Raw genomic sequence first — 23,641 nt, forward strand, 5'->3', positions numbered from 1 at the left:
ATTTCCATGCTTCATGGCAAGTGTGGTGTAGCCATGTGGAAGACAATTCTGTTAAAGGGAAAAAAGAAAAGAAGAGAGAAGGATGGAAGCAGAAGAGAACAGGAGGCAAGGATGGGTCAGGATAGAGCATGAAAGAAAAAGGAAGAGAAAGAAAAGGAAGAGGACAAAAAAAAAGAGAAAAAGTGTGAGTATGGAAGGGAAAGGAAGAGACGACCAAAGGGATAAGAAGAAGGAAAACATGAGAAAGGACAGAGGAAAGGTCGTAGTCTATAGAAGGAAAAAGGAGGAAAGGGAAAATGAAAGAAGGAAAAAGAAGCAAGAAAGGAATGAATGAAGGAAGAGAGGACAGAGGAGATGACCAGCACGCACCGATATTATCTGTGCATGGTTAATGGAGTTGAGGAGCTCGGCATCCTTGGTACTGTGGGACGCTGTGTAAGTCATGATGAAAAGTGGTGAGGAAGGGGAAAGAGCCCTTGCATGACAGCATGTCTGTTCTCCATGAGGGTGTGATGTAGTCATATTAGAATATATACTGGTAAAGGAGAGAAAGCAGAGGCAAAGAGGAAAGAAGAAGAGAGCTGGAGGACAGGACTGCAGAGAGGGAGTAAGGGGATAGAGAAGGGATGAGGGAAGAACAGAGAGAGAGAATAGCAAACAGGAAGTAAGGAGGCAATAGAGAAAAAGAAGATAAAGAGATGAAGAGAAAATAAATACTCACTGTCCACAGAAAGGTGGTGAGGAAAAGAAAGAATGAAGGAAATAAAGAAAGAAGGAGGGAAAAGTAAGAAAGAAAAAAGGAAGGCAGGAAGAAATGATGCAAGGAAGTAATAAAGGAAAGAAGAAAATAGAGAAAGAACAGAAGAAATCATGAAGGAGACGACAAGAGTGCAGCGATATTGTAGACGCTGAGGAGAGTTGATCTCTAAGAGCCTTCGTCTTCGATAGAGTCGCGCGCTCGCGCGCTGACGGTACATGTAATTAGCGCTGATGGCTCCGTCTTTGATAGTGTCCGCCGCGGAGCAGGAGGGGACTAGTAAGCACCCAGTCTACAGACTAGAGTACGGCAGAGGAAGAGTGAAAAGAACAAGGTAGAGAAGGAAGAAAAGGAAGAAAAAATGGACCGAGAAAAGGAAAAAGGTAATAAAGAAATGAGGAAGAACAGAAACGAATGAAAATAGAGAACTGAAGGGAAAAAGGCGAACAAAAAGGGAAAAAAAAAAGAAATAGGAAGAAGGAAAGAGCAAAAAAGAAGGGAAAAAAAGAACGAAGAAAAACAAAGAGGAGAACGGAAGAAAGGGATGAGAGAGGAGGTGACGAGCCCGGGTTCGGGGACGCGGTCAGTGGCGGGGAGGGTGCGAGACGTCGGAGCAGCACACGGTGTCGCTGCAGGCTCAGAAACGGCGTGGGAGCGTTGAGGCGGCTCCGCCCCGGTGCGGCGGAGAGCCCGGCTGTGAGCGCGGGGGGGCGGCGCGGGGCGGTGAGGAGAGCCGGTGCGTCCGGGCGGCGGCGGGGAGCCGTGCGGGGCCCGTGCGGGCGGCGGCGGCTGCTTGGGCGGCGGCGATGGTCGTGAGTTGGTGTTCCGTGTTGCGGGTGGTGGTGGTGGTGCAGGCGGCGTGGTCGCTGGTCGCTGGTCAGGTGCGGTACTCGGTGCCGGAGGAAGCCAAGGCCGGGACGGTGGTGGGTCGTCTGTCGCAGGACCTGGGCCTGGAGGCGGGCGATGCGGAGTCGCGGCGCCTGCGTCTGGTGTCGCAGGGCCGTCGTGCGAGCGTGGAGGTGAGCGGGGCGAGCGGGGCGCTGGTGGTGAGCTCGCGTCTGGACCGGGAGGAGCTGTGCGGGAAGAGCGCGCCGTGCGCCCTGCGCCTGGAGGTGCTGGTGGAGCGGCCGCTGCGCGTCTTCCACGTGGAGCTGGAGGTGACCGACATCAACGACAACGCTCCGCTCTTCCCCGCCGCCCGTAAAAACCTCAGCATGGCTGAATTAACCACCGTGCCGGGGTCCCGGTTCCCGCTGGAGGGCGCGTCGGATGCAGATATCGGAACCAACGCGCAGCTCTCCTATACACTTAGCCCCAGCGAGTATTTCAAAATAGAAGAAGAAAACAGTAACTCGCGCAGTAAATCCCTGTTTCTGGTTCTGACGCAAGCGCTGGACCGCGAGACTTTGCCTGTGCACCGTTTGGTGTTGATGGCGAGTGACGGTGGCCGTCCGTCGCTGACGGGCACAATGGAGCTGTTGATCTTGGTGCTGGACGCCAACGACAATGCGCCCCAGTTCAACCAGTCGGTGTACAACGTACATTTTCCCGAAGACACCCTAGAGGGTATAGTGGTTGCCCGGGTGAACGCCACGGATCCGGACATGGGAAGTAATCGAGAAGTGCTTTATGAAATTGATACTATTGTTCCTGCCTCGGCCTCAGATGTATTCAGCATCGATGCCGACAGTGGGGAGATCAGACTGAGGGGCGCCCTGGACTTTGAGACAGTTGCATTCTACGACCTGCACGTTAAAGCAACAGACAAGGGCACACCCCCCCTTTCGGGCCACTGCAAGGTGGTGCTGGAGGTGTTGGACGTGAACGACAACGCGCCGGAGGTGTGGGTGACGTCGCTGTCGGTGCCGGTGTCGGAGGACGCGGCGGTGGGGACGGTGGTGGCGCTGCTGAGCGTGTCGGACCGGGACTCGGGGTCGAACGGGCGCGTGCGGTGCGCGGTGTGGCCGGCGTCGCCGTTCGGTCTGGTGTCGACGTTCGCGGGGTCGTACTCGCTGGTGCTGCGGGAGGCGCTGGACCGGGAGCGGGTGTCGGAGTACGAGGTGGAGGTGCGTGCGGAGGACGGCGGGTCGCCGCCGCTGCGCGCCAGTCGCGGGGTGCGTGTGCCGGTGTCGGACGTGAACGACAACGCGCCGGCGTTCGCGCAGGCGGTGTACACGGTGCTGGCGCGGGAGAACAACGCGGCGGGCGCGGAGCTGGCGCATGTGTGGGCGCGGGACCCGGACGAGGCGGGCAACGGGCGCGTGAGCTACTCGGTGTGGGAGGGGGGTGTCGGGCGCGCGTCGTCGGGCGGGGGGTGGCGGTCGGCGTCGAGCTACGTGTCGGTGGACGCGGAGAGCGGGCGGCTGTGGGCGCTGCGGCCGTTGGACTACGAGGAGGTGCAGGTGCTGCAGTTCGAGGTGCGTGCGGTGGACGCGGGGGAGCCGTCGCTGTGCGGCAACGCTACGGTGCAGGTCTTCGTGGTGGACGAGAACGACAACGCGCCGGCGCTGCTGCCGGCGTCGGGCGGCGGCACGTGGTCCGGGTCGTCGTCGGAGGCGGCGTCGGTGCCGGGGTCGGGGTCGGTGTGGGCGTGGGCGTGGGCGTCGTGGGGGACGCCGGCGGGGCAGGTGGTGGCGAAGATCCGGGCGGTGGACGCGGACTCGGGCTACAACGCGTGGCTGCGCTACGAGCTGTGGGAGCCGCGGGGGAAGGGCCCGTTCCGCGTGGGGCTGTACAGCGGCGAGGTGAGCACGGCGCGGGCGCTGGAGGAGGCGGACGGCCCGCGGCAGCGGCTGGTGATCGTGGTGCGTGACCACGGGGAGCCGTCGCTCTCGGCCACGGCCACGCTGAGCGTGTCGCTGGTGGAGGGCGGCGAGGCGGCGCTGGCGGCCGCGGGCTCGTCGTCGTCGTCGTCGTTGTCGGGGGTAGGGCTGCGTCCGGCGGAGGGCGGCGCGTCGGTGTCGTCGTCTGCGGCGACGAACGTGTGGCTGGTGGTGGCGATCTGCGCGGTGTCGAGCCTGTTCCTGCTGGCGGTGGTGCTGTACGTGGCGTCGCGGTGGGCGCCGCGGGCGGCCGTGCTGTCGGGGCCCGGTGCGGCGACGCTGGTGTGCGCCAGCGAAGTGGGGAGCTGGTCGTACTCGCAGCGGCAGAGCCGGAGCCTGTGCGTGGCGGACGGCGCGGGCAAGAGCGACCTGATGGTTTTCAGCCCCAACTTCCCGCCGCCGCCGCCGCCGCCCGTGCCCGCGGCGAAGGAGACACATCCGGAGGCGCCCGCTCTCCTGGACACGGTCAGTGGCCCTCCCTTTCTCGGCTATCGCCCCTTCTAACCCTCCTGTCCCGTCCCCTGGGCAGTCGCTGTTGGGAGGGGTGTCTCATCCCGCGGGGGCGGTGGGTGGTTGTCGGGTGCTTAAGGATGTGAATGGGACCTGTGAATGGGACCCTCTGCCTTCGCGTCCTTGCCACAGCCCCTTCGGCTCTTGCTTTCTGGGGAAAAGTTAAGTGTATTGCAGCACCCAGTAACTTTTCCCGATGCAGCTGAGATTTAATGTTGCGGGTGTGAGTGTGATTGCGACGAGAGGTGTAATGCCATCGGCTTGCTGGTGTGTAGCATTTCCACCCGAGCTTGCTGAAGGAGTACAAGAGTCTCAGGCTGTGGTGGTGACAGTCCCCCTGGCTGTATTTAGTGCCTTATTACCTTTGCTGTCTGATGACTGTGCTGGTTGCAGCTGTGGTTTCTCGTCGAATACTCTGTCCTCCTCTACTTTGATTGTGCTTTTCAAGTTTGTGACTCAGGGTGACCATTGGACTTCAGGATCTTCTGCCCCCGTGCTGTGATTTTGTGATTTTTATTCACCCACCAGAGTCTTTCAGAAAGTAGGGATGGCGTTGTGGACTTTTCCTATGTTCTTTTTCCACCTGTGGTGTTACTTTACATTCTAGAATAAAGTGTTCAGGGAGGGGAGTGTGACCCAAGGTAGGTGTCAGAAAGGGGAATTTTCTTTTCCTGCTGCCCCAATCCATGTTATAGATTGCCGTTCCTGTGTGGAGAAGTGACGGGATGTGATGTACGCAGGGCTCTTTTGAGAGTCTTTCAATATTTGCATCAACATTGTCAGCCTTATGGAAGCCCTGGAAACCTTCTTTTCAAAAAAAAACCCCAAATTGTCCCATATGTTAGATATTATCCATTGCAGTGCTGTGCTCATCAACATTTGGGTTGTTCTCTCACAGAAGGAAACCTATGCCCATTGCCAGAGCTATCCTGACACCATCTCTACAAATAACTGTGTAACATTTCAGATGTTGTAACAGAGCGCCGAGGTGTGTAACATTTCCATCTGGTATAGCTGAAGCATTGCAAAACATGAAGTGTCAACTACAGCGAGTCTGTTGAACACAGTGTATATGATACCATCTCTATGTTTTTTATGGTGCTCTCACTGATGGGAATGCTTGTGGACTCGTGTTCCTGACCAGAGAAGTGGCATGATGTACGCTGGCTTTTATGATGTTTTTCAGGATTTGTATCTGCAGCCACACCGTCACAAGAGACCCGTAAACCTTCTTTTTAACACAAAAGCCCTACCAACCAACAAACAAATCCCCTGATAACAAAACCCCAAACCCCAAAGTCTCCTACAGAATCAATAGAATCTGTTGAATTGGGGTGCTTGTCAGTGTTTGGTTTGTACTGTCATAGCATGAAATGAATGACGCCGATCCACAAGAAGGGCTGGAAGGAGGATCTGGGGAAGTACAGGCCTGTCAGTCTGACCTTGTTGCCTGGGAAGGTCATGGAACAGATCACCCTGAGTGCCATTATGTGGCACATGGAGGACAACCATGTGATCAGGCCCAGTCAGCATGGGTTCAGGAAAGGCAGGTCCTGCTTGACAAACCTGATCTCCTTCTGTGACAAAGTGACCCGCTTGGTGGATGAGGGAAAGGCTGTGGATGTTGTTTATCTCGACTTATGTAAAGCATTTGATAGGGTTTCCCACAGCATTCTGCTGGAGAAACTGTTTGCCCGTGGCTTGGACGGGAGTACTCTGCGCTAGGTAAAAAAGTGGCTGGAGGGCCGGGCGCAGAGAGTGGTGGTGAACGGAGTTAAATCCAGTTGTCAGTGGGTCAGGAGTGGTGTTCCGCAGGGCTTGGTACTGTGGCCTGTTCTCTTTATATCTTTATGAATGATCTGGACGAGGGGATCGAAGGCACCCTCAGTAAGTTTGCAGCCAACACCAAGTTGGGCAGGAGTGTGGACCTGCTTGAGGGTAGAAAGGCTCTGCAGAGGGATGTGGACAGGCTGGATTGATGGGCTGAGGCCAATGGCATGAGGTTGAAGAAGGCCAAGTGCCGTGTCCTGTTCTTGGATTACACCAACCCCCATGCAGCACTAGAGGCTTGGGGCAGAGTGGCTGGAGAGCTGCCTGGCAGAAAAGGACCTGGGGGTGTTGGTTTACTGCTGGCTGAATGTGAGCCAGCAGTGTGCCTGGGTGGCCAAGAAGGCCAAGAGCATCCTGGCCGGCATTGGGAATAATGTCAGCAGGACTATGGAAGTGATCGTCCCTCTGTACTCGGCACTGGTAAGGCCCCACCTGGAGTGCTGTGTCCAGTTTTGGGCCCCTCACAACAAGAAAGACATTGAGGTGCTGGATCGTGTCCAGAGAAGGGCAATGAGGTTGTGAGGGGTCTGGAGATCAAGTCTTATGAGGTGTGGCTGAGGGAGTGGGGTTGTGTATCCTGGAGAAAAGGAGTCTGAGGGAAGACCTTTTGCTCTCTACAATGACCTGTAGCGAGGGGGAGCTCAGTCTCTTCTCCTAAGTAACAGGTGATAGGACAAGAGGAGACGGCCTCAAGTTGTGCCAGGGTAAGTTTAGATTAGATATTAAGAAAAATGTTTCGACTGAAAGGGTTATTAAGCACTGGAACAGGCTGCCCAGGGAAGTGGTGGAATCATCATCCCTGGGAGTATTTGAAAGATGGGTGGATGTAGTGCTTAGAGATACGGTTTCATGATGGTTTTTGTGAGTGTTAGGTTAATGGTTGGACTCGATGATCTGAAAGGTCCCTTCCAACCTAGACAGTTCCATGATTCTATGAATGCCATTGTCATCTAGAGCTGTTCTGGTATCACCTTTAGAAAGATTAGAGAGTCTGCTGGATGTGGTCTAAATGACACCACCATCCACATGTTTTTTTATGGTGGTCTCATTGCTGGGAAGGGTTTGGAAAATCTGGAGTGAGCCCTGAGGTGGGAAAGGAAGCTGTGTCTTGTAGCAGAGGTAAATGTGGGAGTAGGGCATGTCCATCTCTTGTTGTGAAGGGTGACCTTGAGCAGTGGGAAGACTTGTGTGAAGGAACTGGAAATCCTTGGGAAGACCATGGTCCATGTCATAAGGCAATAGTGGGAGATGATCTGTTTGTCTTGAGAACACACATCCCAGAATGGGGAATGGAGGATGCCTAGAGAAGCGCATGAGGCAGGAAGGGCACCGAATCTTCCTGCCCAGGATCCTCTCAAAGGCTCCCAGGGTGTCTGAAGTTGGAGCCCTTCTGTGTCTTGAGATAGCGTGCGGTACTGACATGCCCACAATGTCCTGTGAACTTGCATTCCTGGCTGGACTGGTGGCTTGATGTGCACTGACCTGTTCTCATATTCTTTCGTTATTTGCATTAGTAGCAACACCCTTAAAAATTGCCTGGAAATTCTCTTTTCAACAACAAAACCCCTCTCAACCCAATTGTGCTACACAGTAGATATCATCCGCTAGATTGGTGTTCTTGTCAACAAGAGGGTTTTCCTCTCTCAGTGTGAAATCAATGCCCATTTCTATTAGAGTTGTCCTGACATGGTCTCTACAAAAGTCATGTTACATTTTCCTCTGAAATTGCTGAAGCATTGCCAGACATGAAGGGTCCTCTGCAGAGAGTTTGTGATTCCATCTGTATGTTTTTTCTGGTGCTCTCATTGATATTCCAATGAGGGTATGAAAAGTCAGCTTGAGCGTTGAGGTGGGAAAGGGAACTGTGGCATGTGGCAGAGGCGAATGTGTCAGTGTCACAGAATAGGGCCCAGTCATTTTGTGATGTGAAAGTAACCTTGAGCAGTGGGAAGCCTTGTGTGAGAGAACTGGAAATCCTTGAGAAAACCATGGGCCATGTCATAAGCACACGAGAAGGTAAGGAGGAGGGTGTGACCTTTGGGCCTGTGACTTAACCTTATACTTAGTCACTTGCACAGGTGGCATCATCAATGATGGTCTATCCTCTTGTCAATACAATCTCGTTCTGATATGTGCAGGTGTACAACAAACTCTGCACAGCAACCCAGCCCTGGTATTCTATCATAGAAACACTACGGAAATCCTTGTGAAAAATGATGAGGCATGTCATAAGAAGACAAGAATGGGAGATGATGTCCTTGCCTTGAGAAGACCTGTCCCAGAGTGATGAATAGGAGGGTGACTAGAGGAAAGCATGATGCAGGGTGGGCACAGAGTGTTCTTTTTCAGGATCCTTTCTGAGGCTCCAAGGGTCTGGAGTTGGAGGCCTTTGTGATCTTGAGATAAAATGTGGTATTGAAATGCCCACAATGTCTTTTGATGTTATGAATATCTCCCACCAGAGAAAGTCCCTTGTGCTGCTGTCGGCCTAACAGAGGTGATATGTGGTGAGAGGGAGTGATATGGAGACTGCTGGATACAGTCTGATGGAGCTTTTCTTTTCCCTCTTGTATTGTGAAAAAGTGTAGTGGGTTTGTAGTACTGCAGTCTGCTGTTCTGGTGTTGTGATGGGCATCAACAGAATCTTCCAGAACCATTGATGTTGCCATGATGATTCCTTTCTCCTCCTAAGGCAGGATTTGTAAAGGGGCATGAAGGGATGAATATAATCTTTGTGCTCCTGAATTCCCTACTTGTGCACTTGCACGGGTGGCCTCAGAAGAGATGGTGTGTCCTATTACTCTTGGCTCATTCTGATGCGTGTGCATTCCTGCATAACCCTGCAGAGCAGCCCAGCTCTGCTTTTCTATGGTACAAATTTTCCCACCCTGTTGCTATTCTGAGTGAGCTTCTGCATTGGTGTTTGGTGTGGTTCTCTTGAAGAATATAATCTGTGCGGACTGAGATCTGAGCTGTCACAGCTCTTTCACGGCTCTAATCACAGAATCTTTATGAACAGTAATGTGCAGCTCTGTAGAGTTTGCACCTGAAAATGCTGAAAAGGCAGAAAGTATTTCAGGTGAAGCTCAGGTATCTGGAAAGCGTCTGCCAGAGAGTGAGTGCCTTGGCATCTGTGCATATGTTCTTTGTGCCGATGATGAGGGAAGGTGAGCATATGCGAAGGCCTGGGTGATGCTCAGAGTGGTGTTGAGAGCTGGGGCATGTTATTGTGGTGGAGCAATGTCTGGGTATTGTGTCAGTGATGCTCCTAGTGGCCCAGAGTTGTGCCTGGGCATGTGTCCCTGGGAGGATGACTTTGAGTGGGGAAGAGTCTTGCCTGATGGAAACGGAGATGCTGGGTGTCTGTGTAATGGTCTGTGTCATTGTGGAAGGAGTGGAGAACGTCCGCTTAGCTGGAGATCTCATTTCCCATGGCGTGTTGTAGAAGATGCCCATAGAAAACCTTGAGAAGAGGCCTGATGTGGAGCCGTACTTGCTCGGGATCCTCTCAGGTCCTCCAGAAGTTCTGCGCGTCCCCACACCCTTTTGTCCTCCGTTGGATTCCTATGTGATGTGAAGACATCTGCCATAGGTTTCTTTAATCATTTGCTCTTGAACATGTTATGTTGTTAGTCAAAGTGGTGGGTTTTGAAGTTTGGATCACTTTGTCCTCTGTAAAGCTCTCCTTGTTCATCTCCCTGCTCATCTCTCTGCCTTGCTAGGCAGGTGAAGTGCTGTCTCTATTCAAGATGTTGGCAAGCCTTGTGTTTCAAACCAGTGGAATGGATTCCTTTGGTTAGCTACTCTCAGCCAAAATTCCCACCCTTTTAGTTTTTCTTCTCTCACATTGGCAATGTGTTGGTAACAGTGGATGAGATGCAGACGGCAGAATTTTGCAGCTGCCTGCTTGTAGAGCTTTGTGCCATTTGGCATCAGTGTGGGGAACGGCTTTTCAATTCTCTTGAGCTGAGGTTGAAGTTGAGAGAATGTCCTTAGCTTTCAGGTGTCCCTTCTACTTCCTCTGTGACGGAAGTGCATAAGGGAGCACTACACACTGTCCAGTGATTTCAAGGCTTCTGCAGAACCGATTTTTTTCTGTTCCGGTCCCCAGGAAGTCTCTGATAATATTAAAGGAAATGTCCCTTAGAACCAATTCTCCTGTCTTGAAGATGCTTGTTATTCTGAAGAAGCAGCCAGGTAAGTCAATGATACCTTAAGAAGGTGCGTTTGAGAGACAGGTGTACTTTTATTCCTGTTCAGTGGTGTTATCTTTATGTTGGGTGGATAAAATATTGCCTGGATTGTAAAGTCTGTAGGCTTGGAGCAGCAAAGCACCACTGCCTGCCCTTGTTCCTTTCCTTCCACTTGCAGGCACAGTGTGAGCAGACGGCAGCAAGCATGGAGGGAGGAGGGATCGCAGTGCATTTCTCTGGGTGGATGTGTCGGGTGTTGTGGGGATGTTCTCAGTGAAAATGTCATGGTGTTACCTTGGTGGCTTTTGTCTGGCTGTGTTTCATGGTGATGAAGGACCGGTATTCTTGGGGACTAATGTCCCTGGGTACTGAGGATCTTGTTGTGTTGTTCTGGCAGTGCATGCCTGCCTGAACGAGACAGCAAGAGCTTGCCATTCAACGTGCAGGTGGAAAATGAGGCCAGAGGAACAGCTCTTCCCTGAGATACCATCTTGGAGGATTTTCTTGCTGGTCTGTGATGGGTTTGAGTGCCTGAAGGAAAGACTCCCTTAAGTTGTTTGTGCTCATTGAAACCTATTTGTGCGGATGTCCAAGTACGTGGGGCTTGTGTTTCCGAGGGTGGTGGGTTCTGTTGTGGTGTAGCAGGTCTGTTCTTTGCCATATGATTGCCTTGCTGTGTTATTTGGTGGGTGGTTGAGTGGACTGGAGGCTGAAGGTTGTTGTCTTCCTTTAGAAGAAATGGGGACGTGCAGGGGCAGTCTGTCTGTATTGCATAGACCATAGCAAAGCAGGAAGCTTGTTCTCCATGTGGAGGCATGGAAGGCAGAAGTGTAGGGGAATGAGAACTCTTGTCAAGGGGCATTTCTATGCTTCATAGCAAGTGTGGTTTAGTGATGTGGAAAATATTTTTTTAAAGGGGGAAAAGAAGAGAGAAGGATGGACGCAGAAGACAATGGGAGGGAAGATAAGGACAGGACAGAGAAGAAAAGAAAAAGGAAGAGAAAGACAAGAAGGAGGAGAGAGGAAAATAGAAAAAGAAGAACACAGAAGAGAGGAAGAAAGAGAAAGGAAGAAGGAAAGAAGGAGAAAGGAAGCAGGAAGGGAAGAAATCTATGCAAGGCAAAAAGGAAGCAAGGGAGAAAGAAAGGAGGAAGAAAAAGGAAGGGAGGGAGAGAGGAAGGAAGGAAGGAGGTAGGGAGGGACCAAATGATAGAGTATGTTACTAGCATGTAGCAATGTTATGTAGGCATGGTTAATGGAACTGAGAACCTTGGCATCCTTGGTACTCAGCGACGCTGTGTAAAGCTTGATGAAAAGTGGTGAGGAAGAGGAAAGAGCTCTCGCCTGAGGCCATGTGCTGTGATCCATGGCGGCAGTTGTGATGTAGTCACATAGAAAATATACTGGGAAAGGGAAGAAAATAAGGGGAGGTCCAGGATAGGAAAAAGAAGAGAAGGAGTAAGGGGATACAGAAGAGAAAGAAGGAGGGAACAATAGAGAGTAAGAAAAGCAATAGAGAGAAAGAAAGTTCGAAGGAAGCAATTGAGAGAAAGAAGATAAAGAAAGGAAGAAAGTATAAGTGAATTTAGTAGCATGCACGGATGCTATCACTGTACATAGAAAGGTGGTGAGGGAGAGAAAGAAGACAGAAGGCAGAAATGCTAGATGGAAGGAAAGAAGGAAAGATGGAGGAAAAAGAAAGAAAAAGGATGGAATAAATAAAGCAAGGAAGATGAGAAATAAAGGCAGAAATGACGAAGGAGACAACAAGGTGGCAGCGTGGCTTCCTCTAGACGCTGAACTGGTCCCTAACAGCCTCGCCTTGGTTAGAGTACCGACCTCCAGCACTGATGTCGCGTAATTGACGCCCAGTCTGATGGCTCCGTCTTTGATGGTTTTCGCCGCTGTGCTGGAGACATCTAGGTAGCTGCCAGCGGGGGTGTGGACGAGGAAGCAGGATAGGAAAGAATCTGTGCCAGGTAAAAAGAAGCAAGGGAGAAAGAAAGGAGGAAGAAAAAAGGAAGTAAGGAAGGAGGGAACGAATGAAAAAGGAAATGAACAAACAAACAAATGATAGAGGAGATTGCTATCTCGCAGTAATGTTATCTCTGCATGGTTAATGGAGTTGAGGACGTAGGCATTCTTGGTACTCAGGGACATGGTGTAAAGGCTTGATGAGAAGTAGTGAGGAAAAGGAAAGAGATATCGCCTGAGGGCATGTCCATGATCCATGGCAGGTGTGATGTAGTCATATAGAAAACAGACTGGTAAATGGGAGAAGAGAATGGGAGGGTAGGACAGGAAAAAGAAGAGAAGGAGTAAGGGGACACAGAAGAGAAAGAAGGAGGGCACAATAGAGAGAAAGAAAAGCAATAGAGAGAAAGAAAGTTCGAAGCAAGGAGTAGAAGGAAAAGCGATCAAGAGAAAAAAAGTATGAAGCAAGGAATAGAAAGAAAGAAGATAAAGGAAGAAACGATAAAGGAGTTTACTAGCATGCACCGATGCTATCACAGGACCGAGAAAGGAGGGTAGGGAGAGGAAGAAAGCAAGAAGGCAAGAAGCAAGGAAAGAAGGAGGAAAACAAAATAAATGTTAAAAAAAAGGAAATAAAAAAACAAGGAAGGAATAAATGAGGCAAGGAGGTAATAAAGGAAGGAAGATGAGAAAGATGAGAAAGAAAAGAAATGATGAAGGAGACTACCAGGGTGCAGCACGATATTCTCTAGACGCTGAACTGGTCCCTAACAGCCTCCGCCTTGGTTAAAGTACCGATCTCCGGCGCGAATGTCCCGTAATTGGCGCTGATGGCTCCGCCTTTGATGGTGTCCGCCGCGGCGCGACTGGGGAGCTGCCAACGTAGGAAAGAAGAGAGAAGGACGGAAGGAGAAGAGAACGGGGAGTAAAGACCAGGGCACGGCAGGGCAAGAACGAAACGAAGAATGAAGAAGAGAGAGAGGAAGAAGAAGGTGGAAAGATAAGAAGGCAGAGGGAGAGAGAAGAAGGAAGGCAGTAAAGTAGAAAACGATTATAAAAACGTAGGAAAGAGAAAGGAAGGCAGAAACAGGAAGAACGGAATAAAGGAATCTAAGGAAGCAAACAGCAAGCAAGCATGGAAAAGGAAAGAAAGAGAGGAAGAAGAAAATAAAGGGTAAAAGGAAGACACAGGAGAGGAGATGAGGAGCTCGGGTCCGGGGACGCGTTTAGTGGTGTAGAGCGTGCGAGACGTCGGAGCAGCACACGGTGTCGCTGCAGGCTCAGAAACGGCGTGGGAGCGTTGAGGCGGCTCCGCCCCGATGCGGCGGAGAGCCCGGCTGTGAGCGCGGGGGGGCGGCGCGGCGCGGTGAGGAGAGCCGGTGCGTCCGGGCGGCGGCGGGGAGCCGTGCGGGGCCCGTGCGGGCGGCGGCGGCTGCTTGGGCGGCGGCGATGGTCGTGAATTGGTGTTCCGTGTTGCGGGTGGTGGTGGTGGTGCAGGCGGCGTGGTCGCTGGTCGCTGGTCAGGTGCGATACTCGGTGCCGGAGGATGCCAAGGCCGGGACGGTGGTGGGTCGTCTGTCGCAGGACCTGGGCCTGGAGGCGGGCGAAGCGGAGTCGCGGCGCCTGCGTCTGGTGTCGCAGGGCCGTCGTGCGAGCGTGGAGGTGAGCGGGGCGAGCGGGGCGCTGGTGGTGAGCTCGCGTCTGGACCGGGAGGAGCTGTGCGGGAAGAGCGCGCCGTGCGCCCTGCGCCTGGAGGTGCTGGTGGAGCGGCCGCTGCGCGTCTTCCACGTGGAGCTGGAGGTGACCGACATCAACGACAACGCCCCGCTCTTCCCCGCCGCCCGCAAAAACGTCAGCATCGCGGAGCTGTCGCTGCCGGGGTCCCGGTTCCCGCTGGAGGGCGCGTCCGATGCAGATGTCGGAGCCAACGCGCAGCTCTCCTATACACTCAGCCCCAGCGAGAGCTTCTCTCTGGATTTGCAGAAAACGGAGGAAGACAGTGAGTCCTTGTTCCTGGTGCTCAGGAAACCGCTGGACCGCGAGACTTTGCCTGTGCACCGTTTGGTGTTGATGGCGAGTGACGGTGGCCGTCCGTCGCTGACGGGGACGATGGAGCTGTTGATCTCGGTGCTGGACGCCAACGACAACGCGCCCCAGTTCAACCAGTCGGTGTATAAAGTTCAGCTACCTGAAAATACGGAACGCGGCACTTTAGTGATGAGAGTAAACGCCACGGATTTGGATGAGGGGACAAACATGAATATCTCGTATTCTCTGCAGCACTTGTTCCCTCAGAATGGAAGAGCCGTTTTTGAGATTGACAGAAACAGCGGAGAGATTCGTCTTAGGGGTCTCTTAGACTTTGAGGACGTTGGTGTCTATCGCCTGCAAGTGGATGCATCAGATCAGGGAAATCCCCCCTTGTCGGGCCACTGCAAGGTGGTGCTGGAGGTGTTGGACGTGAACGACAACGCGCCGGAGGTGTGGGTGACGTCGCTGTCGGTGCCGGTGTCGGAGGACGCGGCGGTGGGGACGGTGGTGGCGCTGCTGAGCGTGTCGGACCGGGACTCGGGGTCGAACGGGCGCGTGCGGTGCGCGGTGTGGCCGGCGTCGCCGTTCGGTCTGGTGTCGACGTTCGCGGGGTCGTACTCGCTGGTGCTGCGGGAGGCGCTGGACCGGGAGCGGGTGTCGGAGTACGAGGTGGAGGTGCGTGCGGAGGACGGCGGGTCGCCGCCGCTGCGCGCCAGTCGCGGGGTGCGTGTGCCGGTGTCGGACGTGAACGACAACGCGCCGGCGTTCGCGCAGGCGGTGTACACGGTGCTGGCGCGGGAGAACAACGCGGCGGGCGCGGAGCTGGCGCGTGTGTGGGCGCGGGACCCGGACGAGGCGGGCAACGGGCGCGTGAGCTACTCGGTGTGGGAGGGGGGTGTCGGGGGCGCGTCGTCGGGCGGGGGGTGGCGGTCGGCGTCGAGCTACGTGTCGGTGGACGCGGAGAGCGGGCGGCTGTGGGCGCTGCGGCCGTTGGACTACGAGGAGGTGCAGGTGCTGCAGTTCGAGGTGCGTGCGGTGGACGCGGGGGAGCCGTCGCTGTGCGGCAACGCCACGGTGCAGGTCTTCGTGGTGGACGAGAACGACAACGCGCCGGCGCTGCTGCCGGCGTCGGGCGGCGGCGCGTGGTCCGGGTCGTCGTCGGAGGCGGCGTCGGTGCCGGGGTCGGGGTCGGTGTGGGCGTGGGCGTCGTGGGGGACGCCGGCGGGGCAGGTGGTGGCGAAGATCCGGGCGGTGGACGCGGACTCGGGCTACAACGCGTGGCTGCGCTACGAGCTGTGGGAGCCGCGGGGGAAGGGCCCGTTCCGCGTGGGGCTGTACAGCGGCGAGGTGAGCACGGCGCGGGCGCTGGAGGAGGCGGACGGCCCGCGGCAGCGGCTGGTGATCGTGGTGCGTGACCACGGGGAGCCGTCGCTCTCGGCCACGGCCACGCTGAGCGTGTCGCTGGTGGAGGGCGGCGAGGCGGCGCTGGCGGCCGCGGGCTCGTCGTCGTCGTCGTCGTTGTCGGGGGTAGGGCTGCGTCCGGCGGAGGGCGGCGCGTCGGTGTCGTCGTCTGCGGCGACGAACGTGTGGCTGGTGGTGGCGATCTGCGCGGTGTCGAGCCTGTTCCTGCTGGCGGTGGTGCTGTACGTGGCGTCGCGGTGGGCGCCGCGGGCGGCCGTGCTGTCGGGGCCCGGTGCGGCGACGCTGGTGTGCGCCAGCGAAGTGGGGAGCTGGTCGTACTCGCAGCGGCAGAGCCGGAGCCTGTGCGTGGCGGACGGCGCGGGCAAGAGCGACCTGATGGTTTTCAGTCCCAACTTCCCGCCGGCGCCGCCGCCGCCGCCCGTGCCCGCGGCGAAGGAGACGCATCCGGAGGCGCCCGCTCTCCTGGACACGGTCAGTGGCCCTCCCTTTCTCGCCTCTCGCCCCTTCTAACCCTCCCGTCCCGTCCCCTGGGCAGTCGCTGTTGGGAGGTGGCCCCATCCCGCGGGGGCGGTGGGTGGTTGTCGGGTGCTTAAGGATGTGAATGGGACCTGTGAATGGGACCCTCTGCCTTCGCGTCCTTGCCTCAGCCCCTTCGGCTTTTGCTTTTTTGGGAAAAGTAGCTGTATTGCAGCACCCACTAGCTTTTCCCGATGCAGCTGAGATTTCGAGTTGCAGGTGTGAGTGTGATTGCGACGAGAGGTGCGGTGCCATCGGCTTGCTGGTGTGTAGCATTTCCACCCGAGCTTGCTGAAGGAGTGCAAGAGTCTCAGGCTGTGGTGGTGACGGTCCCCCTGGCTGTATTTAGTGCTTTATTGCACTTATCAGACACCATTGCTGTCTGAAGACTGTGCTGGTTGGAGCTGTGGTTTCTCGTCGAATACTCTGTCCTCCTCTACTTTGATTGTGCTTTTCAAGTTTGTGACTCAGAGTGACCATTGGACTTCAGGATCTTCTGCCCCCGTGCTGTGATTTTGTGATATTTATTCACCCACCAGAGTCTTTCAGAAAGTAGGGATGGCGTTGTGGACTTCTCCTCTGTTCTTTTTCCACCTATGTTGTTACTTTACATTCTAGAATAAAGTGTTCAGGGAGGGGAGTGTGACCCAAGGTAGGTGTCAGAAAGGGGAATTTTCTTTTCCTGCTGCCCCAATCCATGTTATAGATTGCCGTTCCTGTGTGGAGAAGTGACGGGATATGATGTACGCAGGGCTCTTTTGAGAGTCTTTCAATATTTGCATCAACATTGTCAGCCTTATGGAAGCCCTGGAAACCTTCTTTTCAAAAAAAAACCCCAAATTGTCCCATATGTTAGATATTATCCATTGCAGTGCTGTGCTCATCAACATTTGGGTTGTTTTCTCACAGAAGGAAACCTAAGCCCATTGCCAGAGCTATCCTGACACCATTTCTACAAATAGCTGTGTAACATTTCAGATGGGTAACAGAGCGCCGAGGTGTGTAACATTTCCATCTGGTACAGCTGAAGCATTGCAAAACATGAAGTGTCAACTACAGCGAGTCTGTTGAACACAGTGTATATGATACCATCTCTATGTTTTTTATGGTGCTCTCACTGATGGGAATGTTTGTGGACTCGTGTTCCTGACCAGAGAAGTGGCATGATGTACGCTGGCTTTTATGATGTTTTTCAGGATTTGTATCTGCAGCCACACCGTCACAAGAGACCCATAAACCTTCTTTTTAACACAAAAGCCCTACCAACCAACAAACAAATCCCCTGATAACAAAACCCCAAACCCCAAAGTCTCCTACAGAATCAATAGAATCTGTTGAATTGGGGTGCTTGTCAGTGTTTGGTTTGTACTGTCATAGCATGAAATGAATGATGCCGATCCACAAGAAGGGCTGGAAGGAGGATCTGGGGAAGTACAGGCCTGTCAGTCTGACCTTGTTGCCTGGGAAGGTCATGGAACAGATCACCCTGAGTGCCATTATGTGGCACATGGAGGACAACCATGTGATCAGGCCCAGTCAGCATGGGTTCATGAAAGGCAGGTCCTGTTTGACAAACCCGATCTCCTTCTGTGACAAAGTGACCCGCTTGGTGGATGAGGGAAAGGCTGTGGATGTTGTTTATCTTGACTTTTGTAAAGCCTTTGATAGGGTTTCCCACAGCATTCTGCTGGAGAAACTGTTTGCCTGTGGCTTGGACGGGAGTACTCTGCGCTGGGTAAAAAAGTGGCTGGAGGGCCGGGCGCAGAGGGTGGTGGTGAACGGAGTTAAATCCAGTTGTCAGTGGGTCATGAGTGGTGTTCCGCAGGGCTTGGTACTGTGGCCTGTTCTCTTTATATCTTTATGAATGATCTGGACGAGGGGATTGAAGGCACCCTCAGTAAGTTTGCAGCCAACACCAAGGTGGGTTGGAGTGTGGACCTGCTTGAGGGTTTGCAGAGGGATGTGGACAGGCTGGATTGATGGGCTGAGGCCAATGGCATGAGGTTGAAGAAGGCCAAGTGCCGTGTCCTGTTCTTGGATTACACCAACCCCCATGCAGCACTAGAGGCTTGGGGCAGAGTGGCTGGAGAGCTGCCTGGCAGAAAAGAACCTGGGGGTGTTGGTTGACTGCTGGCTGAATTTGAGCCACCAGTGTTCCTAGGGTCTGCAAAAGCTGGAGTGAGCCCTGAGGTGGGAAAGGAAACTGTGTCATGTTTCAGAGGTAAATGTGGGAGTAGGGCGTGTCCATCTCTTGTTGTGAAGGGTGACCTTGAGCAGTGGGAAGACTTGTGTGAAGGAACTGGAAATCCTTGGGAAGACCATGGTCCGTGTCATAAGGCAATAGTGGGAGATGATCTGTTTGTCTTGAGAACACACATCCCAGAATGGGGAATGGAGGATGCCTAGAGAAGCGCATGAGGCAGGAAGGGCACCGAATCTTCCTGCCCAGGATCTTCTCACAGGCTCCCAGGGTGTCTGAAGTTGGAGCCCTTCTGTGTCTTGAGATAGCGTGCGATACTGACATGCCCACAATGTCCTGTGAACTTGCATTCCTGGCTGGACTGGTGGCTTGATGTGCACTGACCTGTTTTGATATTCTTTCGTTATTTGCATTAGTAGCAACACCCTTAAAAATTGCCTGGAAATTCTCTTTTCAACAACAAAACCCCTCTCAACCCAATTGTGCTACACAGTAGATATCATCCGCTAGATTGGTGTTCTTCTCAACAAGAGGGTTGGTTTCTCTCAGCATGTAATCAGTGCCTATTGCTATTAGAGTTGTGCTGACATGACCCCTACAAAGAGTATTGCTCTCAGGTCTGTAACATTTTCCTCTGAAATTGCTGAAGCATTGCCTAACATGAAGGGTCAACTGCCGAGAGTTTGCTGGACACCATGTGGATGGTTCTTTCTGTATGTTTTTTATGGTGCTGTCATGGATGGTAATGGTAAACAAAGGCAATTGAGCATTTAGGTGGGAAAGGGAACTGTGTCATGTGACAGAGGTGAATGTGTCAGTGGCACTGTGTAAGGCCTGGCCATTACGTGACGCGAAGGGTGCCCTTGCTTATCGGAAGCCTTGTGTGAAGGAACTGGAAATTCTTGGGAAAACAATGGGCCGTGTCATAAGAGGACAAGAATGGGAGATGATGTGCTTGTGTTGAGAATGCATGTCACAGGCTGTTGAATGGAGGATGCCTAGAGGAGCGCATGAGTCAGGATGGGCAGAGAGTGTTGCTGCCAAGGCTCCTTTCTCAGGGTCTAAAGGCATCTGGAGTTGGAGGCCTTATGGATCTTGAGGTAGTGTGTGGTATTGAAATGCCCACAATGTCCACATTTCCTACCAGAGGCAGTCCCTTGTGCTGCTGCCTACCCGAGGTGGCAATATGTTGGTAAGTGAGGGTTGAGGTGCAGACTGTGGAATACTGTTTGATGAACACTTTCACTGCTGTCTTGGGAAAGGTGTTGTGGGAGGGTAGTGCTTCAATCTGCTGTCATTGTTTTGTGGTGGGCGTGTAAATGAGCTTCGGCAGCTGTTGATATTGTCATGATGGTTCCTTGATCCTCCTCAGGAAGGATTTGTAAGGGCAGAGAAGGAGCTTGACTTCCCCTACTTTTGTACTTGCACCAGTGGCATCGACAGAGCCAGTGTGTCCTCTTGTCACCAATATCTTCTGATACATGCATGTACATGCAAAACCCTGCAGAGCAGCCCAGCACTGGTTTTCTGTCATAGAGAAGGTTTGGAAATCCTTGGGCAAGCCCAAGAGTCATGTCATAAGCATACAAGAATGGGAGATGTGCTTGTCTTGAGAACACATGTCCCAGAGTGGGGAATGGGGGATGCCTAGAAGGAAGCATGAGGCAGGATGGCTTCAGAGTATTCTTCTGCTGGATGCTTTCACAGGCTCCAAAGGTCTGGACTTTGAGGACTTACCGGTGTTGTGACAGAAAGTTGCATTGAAATGCTCACAATGTCTTTTGAGGTTAAGAATATCTTGCACCAGAGACAGCCCCTTGTGCTTCTGTTGTCCTGATGTAGGCTCTGTGTTGGTAAGAGGGGGAGACATGCAGACTGCTGAATACTAGCTGATGGACCTTTTTCCACTTGTTTTGGGAAGGGTGTAGTGGGAGGGTAGAGCTTCAATCTGCTGTCCTTGTGTAGTGGTGGGCATCTGTAGCAGCTTCCAACACCACTGATGTTCCCATGATGATTCTGTGCTCCGCAGGCAGGATTTTTAAAGGCACACGATGATGAGGTGGGTATAATCTTTGTACTCTCAAATACCTCTACTTGTGCACCTGCACAGTCACCTCAGTAGAGATGCTTTGTCGTATTACACATGGCTCCTTCTGATATGTGCAAGTACACGCCAAACCCTGCAGAGCAGCCCAGCTCTGGTTTTCTATGGTATAAATTTTCCTACACCATTGATATTGTGAGCACACTTAGACTTCAGCATTTGGTGTGGTTCTCTTGAAGAATCAAATCTGTGTGGACTGGGATCTGAGCTGTCACAGCTGTAATGACAGAATCTTTAAGAACTCTAATGTGCAGTTCTGGAGATTTTGCACCTGAAAATGCTGAAAAGGCAGAAAGTATTTTGTGTGAAGTTCAGGCATCTGGGAAGAGTCTGCCAAAGAGTGAGTGCCTTTGCATCCGTCTATATGTTCTTCGTGGTGACGATGAGGGAAGATGAGGATGTGTGAAGGCCTGGGTCATGCTCCGCGTGGTATTGAGGGCTGGGGCATGTTATTTTGTTGGAGCAATGTCTGAGTACTGCGGCAGTGATGCTCTTCGTGTCATGGAGTAGGGCCTGGGTATGCATCACTGGGAGGGTGACTTTGACTGAGGAAGAGTCTTTCCTGAGGGAAATGGAGGTGCTGGGTAGAACACGTTCTGTGTCATTGGTGAAGTACTGGAGAATGTCCATTTAGCTGGAAATCTCATTTCCCATGGCATGTCATAGAGGATGCCAATAGAAAACCTTGAGAAGAGGCCTGATGCACTGAGTTGCGTGCCCAGGATCCTCTCAGGTCCTCCTGAAGTTCTGACATCAGTCACCCTTTTGTCCTCCATGGTATTCATGTGTGATATGAAGACATCTGCCACTATTTCCTTTAATTATTTGCTCCTGAATGTGGTATGTTGTTGGTCCAACAGGTGGTTTTTGAAATTTGGATCACTTTGTCTGCCTTATGCCAAGCACTCCTCAGTCATCTCTGCGCTCATCTCTCTTGGTAGGCAGGGGAAGAAGCACTCTCAATATTCAAGATTGTGCCAAACCTTGCGTTTCAATAAAATGGAATTGGGTTCTTTGGTTTTCTTCTCTCAGCAGAAATTTCCACGCATTTGGTTTTCCTTCTCTCACATTGACAGTGTGCTGGTAACCATGAATGAGGTGCAGATGATAAAATTTTCACAGCTGCCTGATTACAAAGCTTTGGGCTGTTTGGCATCAGTGTGGGGGAAGACTTTTCCACTGTCTTGAGCTGAGGTTGACGTTGAGAGAATATCCTTAGCTTTCAGGTGTCCCTTCTGCTTCCCCTGTGATAGAAGCACATAAGCACTGATTGTTGCTCAGTGATTTTGAGGCTTTTGCAGAATGTGATTTTTTTTCTGTCCAGGTTCCCCAGAAATCTCTGATAATGTTAAGGGAAAATGTGCCTTAGAACCAATTCTCCTGCCCTGAAAATGTTTCTTATTCTGGAAAGTAACCACCAGTGATGCTACAGGTGAGTCGCTCTTACCTAAAGAAGATGAGTCTGAGAGACAGATGTACTTTTGTTCCTCTTCAGTGGTTATATCTTTATGTTGGATGGACTGAATATTGCCTGGATTGTAATGCTAATGAGTGAGAGGTATTCTGTGGGGACTAATGCCGCTGGATACTGTGGTTCTGGGTTCTCTGTGTGTTGTTCTGGCAGTGCATGCCTGCCTGAAAGGGACAGCAAGAGCTTGCCATTCATTGTGCAGGTTGAAAACGAGGCCAAAAGAATAAGTCTTCATCTAGATCCATGCAGAGTTCTCAGGAGCTGTGGTAGCCCTGTGCTTTTTCAGCCTTCCTGGGGAGTTGTCGTGGTGGGTTGTGATGGTTTTGAGTTCTGGAAGGAAAGACTCCCTTGTGTTCTTTGGACTCATTGGAGGCTGTTTGCACAGATGCCCAAGCCCCAGGTACCTGGACTTGTGTTTCTGAGGGTGGTGGATTCTGTTGTGATGCAGCAGATCTGTTCTTTGCCATATGATTGCCTTGCTGTGTTATTTCATGGGTCCTCGAGTGGACTGGAGGCTGAAGAATGTGGTGTTCTTTCAGAAGGGAAGGTACAGGAGCAGACAGTCTGTATTGCATAGGCTGTAGGAATGCAGGAATGTTGTTCCCCTGCAGAGGCATGTAAGTCGGAAGAAGAGGGGAATGGAAACTCTTGCCGAAGGCCATTTCCATGCTTCATGGCAAGTGTGGTGTAGCCATGTGGAAGACAATTCTGTTAAAGGGAAAAAAGAAAAGAAGAGAGAAGGATGGACGCAGAAGAGAACAGGAGGCAAGGATTGGTCCGGAGAGAGCACGAAAGAAAAAGGAAGAGAAAGAAAAGGAAGAGGAAAAACAAAAAGAGAAAAAGTGTGAGTATGGAAGGGAAAGGAAGAGACGACCAAAGGGATAAGAAGAAGGAAAACATGAGAAAGGACAGAGGAAAGGTCGTAGTCTATAGAAGGAAAAAGGAGGAAAGGGAAAATGAAAGAAGGAGGGAAAACGAAGCAAGAAAGGAATGAATGAAGGAAGAGAGGACAGAGGAGGTGACCAGCACGCACCGATATTATCTGTGCATGGTTAATGGAGTTGAGGAGCTCGGCATCCTTGGTACTGTGGGACGCTGTGTAAGTCTTGATGAAAAGTGGTGAGGAAGGGGAAAGAGCCCTTGCATGACAGCATGTCTGTTCTCCATGAGGGTGTGATGTAGTCATATTAGAATATATACTGGTAAAGGAGAGAAAGCAGAGGCAAAGAGGAAAGAAGAAGAGAGCTGGAGGACAGGACTGCAGAGAGGGAGTAAGGGGATAGAGAAGGGATGAGGGAAGAACAGAGAGAGAGAATAGCAAGCAGGAAGTAAGGAGGCAATAGAGAAAAAGAAGATAAAGAGAAAAAGAGAAAATAAATGATCACTGTCCACAGAAAGGTGGTGAGGAAGAGAAAGAATGAAGGAAACAAAGAAAGAAGGAGGGAAAAGTAAGAAAGAAAAAAGGAAGGCAGTAAGAAATGAAGCAAGGAAGTAATAAACGAAAGAAGAAAAAAGAGAAAGAACGGAAGAAATCATGAATGAGACGACAAGAGTACAGCGATATTGCAGACGGTGAGGAGACCTGGTCTCTAAGAGCCTTCGCCTCCGTTGGAGTACCGCGCCGGGGCGCTGACGGTACATGTAATTAGCGCTGATGGCTCCGTCTTTGATGGTGTCCTCCGCGGCGCCGGAGGTGACTGGGAAGCACCTAGTTTAAAGACTAGAGCACGGCAGAGGAAGAGTGAAAAGAACAAGGTAGAGAAGAAAGAGAAGGAAGAAAAAATGGACCGAGAAAAAGAAAAAAGTAATAA

The 23,641-nt window shown here is 52.2% G+C and overlaps 1 protein-coding gene across 8 annotated transcripts in view; it reads left to right on the forward strand.

Moving 5' to 3' along the window:
• Nucleotides 1-23,641, forward strand: part of LOC141749921 (protocadherin alpha-C2-like) — a 175,749-nt gene that overhangs the window by 30,327 nt on the left and 121,781 nt on the right. Inside the window, exon 1 of one of the 8 annotated variants that reach the window (XM_074604223.1) lies at nucleotides 1,325-4,044. The exons of 5 other annotated variants lie outside the window; for them this stretch is intronic. In XM_074604223.1, the coding sequence (XP_074460324.1) occupies nucleotides 1,564-4,044 (2,481 nt within the window). In that variant the 5' untranslated portion in view covers nucleotides 1,325-1,563. Of the gene's footprint in view, nucleotides 1-1,324; nucleotides 4,045-13,330; nucleotides 16,011-23,641 lie in introns of those variants that run through there. 2 more of the 8 variants (XM_074604225.1, XM_074604220.1) reach the window with 2 other exon arrangements.

This window comes from Larus michahellis, chromosome 11, assembly GCF_964199755.1.
Source record: "Larus michahellis chromosome 11, bLarMic1.1, whole genome shotgun sequence".
Taxonomy (NCBI): Eukaryota; Metazoa; Chordata; class Aves; order Charadriiformes; family Laridae; genus Larus; species Larus michahellis.